This window comes from Amaranthus tricolor, chromosome 17 (assembly GCF_026212465.1).
Source record: "Amaranthus tricolor cultivar Red isolate AtriRed21 chromosome 17, ASM2621246v1, whole genome shotgun sequence".
Lineage (NCBI taxonomy): Eukaryota > Viridiplantae > Streptophyta > Magnoliopsida > Caryophyllales > Amaranthaceae > Amaranthus > Amaranthus tricolor.
Genome location: NC_080063.1, coordinates 17,267,142 through 17,275,079, shown reverse-complemented (window position 1 = coordinate 17,275,079; position 7,938 = coordinate 17,267,142). Strand labels below are relative to the sequence as shown.

At 29.4% G+C, this 7,938-nt stretch overlaps 1 protein-coding gene across 1 annotated transcript; it reads left to right on the top strand.

The window, feature by feature from the left end:
- On the top strand, nucleotides 1-3,941 carry LOC130804001 (probable aquaporin PIP1-4). The gene is made up of 4 exons (XM_057668273.1): nucleotides 1-438; nucleotides 1,228-1,523; nucleotides 1,673-1,816; nucleotides 3,574-3,941. The coding sequence occupies exons 1-4, from the start codon at nucleotides 114-116 to the stop codon at nucleotides 3,664-3,666; spliced, it is 858 nt and encodes a 285-aa protein (XP_057524256.1). The 5' UTR covers nucleotides 1-113; the 3' UTR covers nucleotides 3,667-3,941.
- The last annotated feature ends 3,997 nt before the right edge of the window (nucleotides 3,942-7,938 follow it).

Here is a 7,938-nt window from a genome sequence, read left to right as displayed (position 1 = left end):
CCAATCCTTATCCTTCACCTTCATTCACTCACTCGCTCATTCATTCCTTCATTCATTCTCTCCCAAATCAAGCCAAAAAAACCCTAGAAAAAACCTGAAAAAGCAGCTTCAAAATGGAGGGAAGGGAAGAAGATGTTAGACTTGGAGCTAACAAATACTCAGAGAAACAAGGGTTAGGAACAGTAGCACAAGACAGAGATTACAAGGAACCACCACCAGCACCATTGTTTGAACCTGGTGAATTAACATCATGGTCATTTTACAGAGCAGGAATTGCAGAATTTATTGCAACCTTCTTGTTTCTTTACATCAGTATTTTGACTGTTATGGGTTATTCTCGTGCTTCCAATAAGTGTCAAACTGTTGGTGTTCAGGGTATTGCTTGGGCTTTTGGTGGAATGATCTTTGCCCTTGTTTACTGTACCGCTGGAATTTCTGGTACTTTCTTTTTCCCTTTTTTTCAATCTTTTTAAGCTTTTTGTTTGTGGGAAATTTCTTAAATGTTGATTTGATGGATTATTATGGTGCTATTTGAGGTGAAAATTTTGGGATTTGGTTAAAATTTGTTGTGGAAATTGTCAGATTTGTTTGTTTAAAAGTTGATGGGAAGTTGCTTAAATCTTGATAAATTGGATAATGATGGTGGTAATAGAGATGAAATCTTGGGAAATGTTGAAATTTGTTGTGCAAATTGTTGGATTTGTTTGTTTTGAGCTTTTTGTTTGTGGGAGATTAGTTATTATTGATTAGATGATTGATTATGTTGGGAGAGTAATTAGTAGAAGTTAATTAGAAGGTTGATAATTAATTTTTTTGAAATATTGTCTGAATGAAATTGTTTGAAGCAAATGATTAAGCATATTTTTTCGTAGTAGTAGTTGTATTATAAGACTGATAATATACTTATCAAAAACCAACTAATTATACATTTGTTTCAAAATAAGCTAAAATTATTTGTAAATTATTTTGCCAAATGTCCCCAAAATTCTTTTTAAAAAAATATTTACCAAGTAATTTCACTTGAATTAAATGAAAAAAATTCACCTACTATTAGTACTAGTAGTTAAGCTTAGAAGTTACAATTCCATAAAAATTGTGTTTGTTGAATTGTTAAATTTACCTTAACTAGCTATAGTTGAACCATAATAACTACTAGGATATTCATTATTGATTATGGATCTAAATATTGATAATAATCGAATAAATTTTGATGGTGATGTAAAACAGGTGGACACATTAACCCAGCAGTGACATTAGGATTGTTCTTGGCAAGGAAATTGTCCTTGACAAGGGCACTTTTCTACATGATTATGCAATGTTTGGGTGCTATTTGTGGTGCTGGTGTAGTCAAGGGCTTCCAACCCACACCTTTCCAGGCTGGTGGCGGCGGGGCCAACTACATTCACGCCGGTTACACCAAGGGTGATGGTCTTGGAGCCGAGATTGTTGGCACTTTCGTCCTTGTTTACACCGTCTTCTCTGCCACTGACGCCAAGCGAAGCGCTAGGGACTCTCACGTTCCTGTAAGTGATTGCGATTTAAAAAATCCTATTTGATGTTCCTTTAGAAAATGTCCCGAAACTTTAACCTTCAACTTAAGCTTTTGATTGAGTTGGTTCTAGACCTGGTGAATGTGTTTATGATATGTTTAAATGTTGGTAAAATGTAACAGATCTTGGCTCCATTGCCAATTGGGTTCGCCGTTTTCTTGGTTCACTTGGCCACCATCCCTGTTACCGGCACTGGTATCAACCCTGCTAGGTCACTTGGAACTGCCATTATCTACAACAGGCGCCTTCACTCTTGGGATGACCACGTAAGTTTCTTTCTTTAGTATCGTTGATATTTTATAAACTCTGATCAATTGAACCGTTTTATTAGCTTATGATATTATGTTAATGAACCAAAAAACGTAGTATAATAGTTGAAGCTTTACAATATATTGTATACTCTGTAAAAAATTCCTGGGGAATGAATGAGATGAATAGAATTTGAGCTTGACTAATTAAAGGCTTCCCTTCAAAGTTCAAATCCATTGTTAGACTCTAAAATCTAGATGTTTGGCACCTTTTAATTTCATAACAAAAAACCTTTTCTAAAATGTAGCTTTAATGGCTCAATTTAATTTGTTTGTCCATTTGTACTTGGTATAATCGCTAATTAGGCAAAAGCAAATTATTAAACTTTTTTCTTTTTTGAGTTGCGGACCTTTATCAAAAGCTGTGGTACAAATTTGTTTCGTGACAAACTATACTTCCTTTGGTCCCTTTAAAATTATCATACTTTTAAATTTAGTAACATACTTCTTCGGTTCTATTTTAGTCGCTACATTTGTATGGGTACGAGAATTAAGAAAAGTGACTGACCTATACTGTAGTTGATTGTTTACTTTATAGAGTATAATATTTTATTATTGTTAATTGAAAAAGAAAAAGAAAAAATAGGTTGTTAGGTTACTTTATAGAGTATAGTATATTATTTTATTATAGAGTATAGAGTAGAATAAAAATAGGGGTAGGTAGAACTTTAAATGATTGTTTTATTACTAAAAACGAAAATGTAGCAAGTAATATGAAATTGCCAAAAATAAAAAATATAGCGGATATTATGGAACAGAGGAAGTACTTGATTACTAATTTAAAATTTCATCCACATATTTTATTTTAATATTAAAGACCCCACCTAATCCTAATTATTTCAATTTCAAAGCATTGATGGAAGAATATGATTTAAGCCATTTTTTATTTAAAAATGTGTAAACCTTACCCGACATGTGTTGGAACATCATAGGAAAACTAGGGTAGGAATATGGAATCTTCAAGATTTTCTAAGCTAAAGAGATAAGGTGGTGATACTCATCAAAGTTTATTGAGACTATAAAATATGTTTGATAAATAATTTTTAGATTGATTTTTAATTTTTGACATTTTAATTGATTAAAAGAGCTAAATTGAATTGTAATTTTAATCCAAAATAAAAAAATTAACTATGTTGATACTCCATAATTATAAAGATATAATGGGGTCCACTTACAGGTTGGCAACCTAATCCCTATTGATAACATGACATAAATTTGTCCTACTCAATATTCCTACTACTATGAATATGATAACCCATGTGGGTTAGTTGTCAAAACTAAAATAAAAGGGAATAAGTAGGAATTTTAGTTAGGTGATGTTGCTTGATGTAACTGTTTACCCACTTTTAATTAATTAAACATGATTATGAAATTTAATTTACATTAAGTTAATATAATAATATTATCAAGTAGCCTTACATGAGCAGCTGAGTTTTGATAGAGTTAAATATGCGCAATCTTATTATTATTTATTTTGACACTTGTGACCATCTTGTGGTTAAATATAGCCTTATAATTTATTAGTCTTCTAATTTGCTATATTGCTATTTTGCGTTTAAAAGTTCTCTAAACTATGATGTAGCAAATTTAAAAGATGAGATGTACTTCTTTCATACCTTTAAATGTGTCATATTGTACTCTCGTTTTAATTTTGCGTAAACATATATTTTGTGCAATTTATAGATAACTAATTAAAAAAATGTTAATTTTCACAGTGGGTATTCTGGGTGGGACCCTTCATTGGAGCAGCACTAGCAGCACTATACCACCAAGTGATCATTAGGGCAATTCCCTTCAAGTCCAAGTGAAGAAATTAATGATGGCCATGGGTGATACAATAATAATATTTGATTGGATTATCCACCCGTTTTCAGTATTTGTTTTTCAACTTTTATATGTGTCTCTATTTTCAACCCTATTTTTTTTTTTTTAATCTTTGTTTGTATCTTTTTGTATTATGTAAGTTATTAAATTAAGTAAGTACTTTTGCTTGTGATGGGCTTGCAATTGGAGTGGGGTTGTAAAATGTAAATTCTTACTGGCTTTCATGTAATGTAATGTTCCCATTCCGGCTTATTATCTACTCTTATTTTTATCTTATCTTATTTATGTACTACTTTTTTGTTTTTATGCTTTTTACGAGTGTGGATTACTCTTTTTATTTTTAAATGTTTTTATTTATTTATTTTTTTGCAGATTCTAATGCAAATTTTAAAATTAAATATTTTTAATTGTAAGTTTTTAAAATTTTAAAAAATTGATATTTAGAAAGTATATATTGAGATGAAACTAACAAGATTTCACATGAATATGTTTTTTCTCTCATAGATTGATGAGAAATCTAGTTAAAGTTTGACACTGAAATTCATAAATTTTATTTGAGAGAACATATAAAAACTAGGGATGGTCATGGGTTCCGGACCCTGTTGGACTCGCCTCAGACTCGCCCCTTTTTTAAGGGTCTGGATCTTAATTTTTGAGACCCATCGGATCTGGATCCGGGTCTAGATCCAAAAAAATCTGACGGGTCCGGGTCCTAAGGTGAAGACCCGGACCCTAAACTTTTAAATTTTATATTTTGAATTAGGTCTTTTAAATTTATTGCTTTGAATTGATGCCTAAATTTTACTTGAGATCTAATGGAATTTTGCTTTGCTTTGTGTTCTATCTCAGAATCGCCATAAACTCTGGCCTCTGCAAGAAGAAAAGTTGAGGTAAAAACCACCTTTCTGTTTAATTTTTGTGTTCTTTCATTTAGAAAGCTTCAAGGTTTGAATGCGAGCTGATTTTGTGTCTACGAAAATCCAAATTTGATTTTCGCTCTCAATTGGAACAAGGTATTTTTTTTCAGAATTTTATCAGATTTCGAAATGTAGAACAAACTACGAAAAACCCAGATTTGATTTCGATGATGTCGGTCTTTGAATTTGCTCATTCAGTCTCCTACTGAACATTGAGAAGGTTTTGTTCTGTTTTTTGGTCAAACCCCACCTTTTTTTTCTTGGAACAAAATATTAGTATGAATAAATAATACTTCTTCTATCACTAAAGTAAGTAAGCTTCATTGATTATTTGTTTTTTTATTTACTTGATAATTGTTCTGAATTCTAAGTATTTTTTTGATTGTGATACAAAAATACAAAAAGACTCGAAAAAGGTTCAATTTAACAAATTAAAGAGGCTTTGTATAAGACTCATTAAGGATCCTAGACCCTTCAGATCCGTAGGGTTCGGGTCCTGGTTTGAAAATTTTAGACCCTTAGGGTCCGGATCCGAGTCTGGATCCAAAAAATAAAAGGGTCCAGGTCCAGGTCTGGCCAGACCCGCCCTATGACCATCCCTAATAAAAACAGAGGGAGAGAGTATTACATATTTAAATGACGATTTTTTTTATTTTGTAAAATAATTTAAAAGGAAATATTTAGAGTTAATGAGGGGGTCAAACGAGTTGTGTTGCTTCTCCAAGCAAAAGAAAGTGATGGAGGCAGAAAGTTTGGGAGCCTAATTACTCATTAGATGCACCTACATAACATATTCACGTTAGATTTAATATATATTATGATATTAATTGTTTTAGAATTTTTAGTTGTATATTAGGAGTAATAGAGAACACATAAATTTGTAAATATTATTTTCATTTGTGTAGTTACTAATTGTGTTACTGTACCTAGAATTAGGTTACTCTTTGTAATAGTATATATATATATATATATATATATATATATATATATATATATATATATATATATATATATATATATATATATATATATATATATATATATATATGTATATATATATATATATATATATATATATATATATATACATATATATATATATATATATACATATAATATATATATATACATATATATATATATACACATATATATATATATATATATATATATATATATATATATATATATATATATATATATATATATATATATATATATATATATATATATATATATACTCTATTCTGAATAATATGTCAAACCAAATTATTCCATTATGGTATCAGATGCATATTTTTTTTTTTCTAAATCCTAATTTTTTCTCCCTCGCCTACCATTCTAATTTGGAAAAACTATCAAAAATAATATAATTTTTTTACTTATTTCCTTACAATAATATCAACTTTTGATTAACTATGAATAATACCAACTTAAGGAATGTTTATCTGAATATTCCAAACATGCTAAAAATCAAACTATAGAAGATTATATGATAAAAAATATATGATAAATTAGTCAATAAACTAAAATTGATATTATTTTAGGAAAAACCCCTAAATTGGTGTTATTCATAGTTAATTAAAAGTTAGTATTATAATAAAAAAATTAACAATAAATTATATTATTCACGATAATTTTTTTCTTTTTATCTTCTTTTTCAATTCAGATATGACAAACGCATTAACTTGCAATAAAAAAAAAATAAAAAAAGCGTGTGCAACTACAAAAAAGAAAGCAATAAATATTGCTTTGAATTGAATGAAATCCATTGTCAAAAGGAAGTTAAGTTGCATAATTGCTACAAGCTACAATCTTGATTTCTAGATGCTTCGCTTCAAGTATTTTCACGAGCTCAGCAAAGTACTGGAGTACCACAGGCCACAATGTGTGGGGGCCTGATGAGGAAGGCTGGGGTAGTCTAGCATGTGCATGCATTTTAGAATTCTTATGTTATATTTAGGACCGATATTTTATTTGGAAATTTAAAATTGACTTAAATGTAGTATTTGATAAATTAACAAATTTTAAATTTAAATTTGGATAAAATTTCACTATTATTTTTAAAGTAGTTAAAGTTGAAAATTTGAGAATGACTATTCAAATTTTGTCATTTTTAAATTCTTTCTTTATAATTTCATAATTTAAATCCATAATTTGAAATAAAATACTTATTCCCAAACACTATAAGATTTACCTTTTTTCCAAGAAGACAAATGTTATTTGATGGCAAATTGCCTTAATTAGTACTTTTAGTAGACATTTCAAAATCATCGATTAAGTTGGAGTATATAACAATATTTTGAAATTTCAATTATCAGTTTAAGTTTTTCGTTGAGTTGGTTTCTAGACAAGTTAGACAAATTTTTTATAAATTAATTTTGAGTGTGGTGAATTTTGAGTTGCATAATTTTTGAGATGAGTGGGTTTTGGGTGGGATATGTTAAATTGGAGTAGGACTCAATGTGTCACACTGTCAGTAGACTAAAAACTTTTTCTTATCATATTTTTTTCCAAAAATTATATATAATAATTTTTTGTTTATACAGAAAATTTTCATATAAAAATCAATAAAATCTTATTTGTAAATGAAAATTTATTACTAAGAAATCATATCAAATTTACAAAATTGGGACAATCTACAAGGCGGAAAACGAAACAAAATAAAAGACCAATACATCAATTTTAAAGTTATAACGAATAAATATTGACTCAAATCAATATTTGAATATAATTAATCACTAAATTAAAATGGATTGATTTAAGCTCAATTTATGTTCCATCAAATTGGGTTTGAAATGAAAGGCTTAAGATCCTCACAATGAAGAACAAAAAATAAAAATCAAAGGAAAACAGATAAATAATCCTAGTTTAAAAGCTAGACTTACCCCTTGAATATCGAGCAGAACAAAATAGTTTAAATGGCCCTGCACATGACTAGCTTGAATGAGCACCATACATGCTCGAACAATCAGTTCAAAACCCTTTCCAACTCTTCATGCCTCGTTCTAGGAATACCAATTACCCTTTTTATGCACCTTCTTGTCTTGTTTAAAATACCCTTCATGCATCTCTTTGATCATTTCATGTAGTGTCCAAACCTCAAATTCTCTTTTCTTTTCTTCCTTACGCATCCATCATCATCCACTTCTAATGTGCAAGACGTGGAATGGACTAATGTTTAAGTTGTGGAATGGACTATGAGATGATCAAAATCATGAACCACACAAAAGAAAATTGGCACTTACGCTAATAGGGTTGATTTAAGCTCAATCTATGTTGGGCTCGAAAAGTGATCAAAGCTAACTGATTCAAAACCGTTAGGCTAATTACTCATAG

What these genes read in the sequence shown, in the direction of transcription:
- LOC130804001 (XM_057668273.1), top strand. Translation starts at nt 114, where the DNA reads ATGGAGGGAAGGGAAGAAGATGTTAGACTTGGAGCTAACAAATACTCA. An exon ending in CTAGGGACTCTCACGTTCCT is followed by an intron (nt 1,524 to 1,672) that starts GTAAGTGATTGC and finishes AAAATGTAACAG; the next exon opens with ATCTTGGCTCCATTGCCAAT. An exon ending in TTCACTCTTGGGATGACCAC is followed by an intron (nt 1,817 to 3,573) that starts GTAAGTTTCTTT and finishes TAATTTTCACAG; the next exon opens with TGGGTATTCTGGGTGGGACC.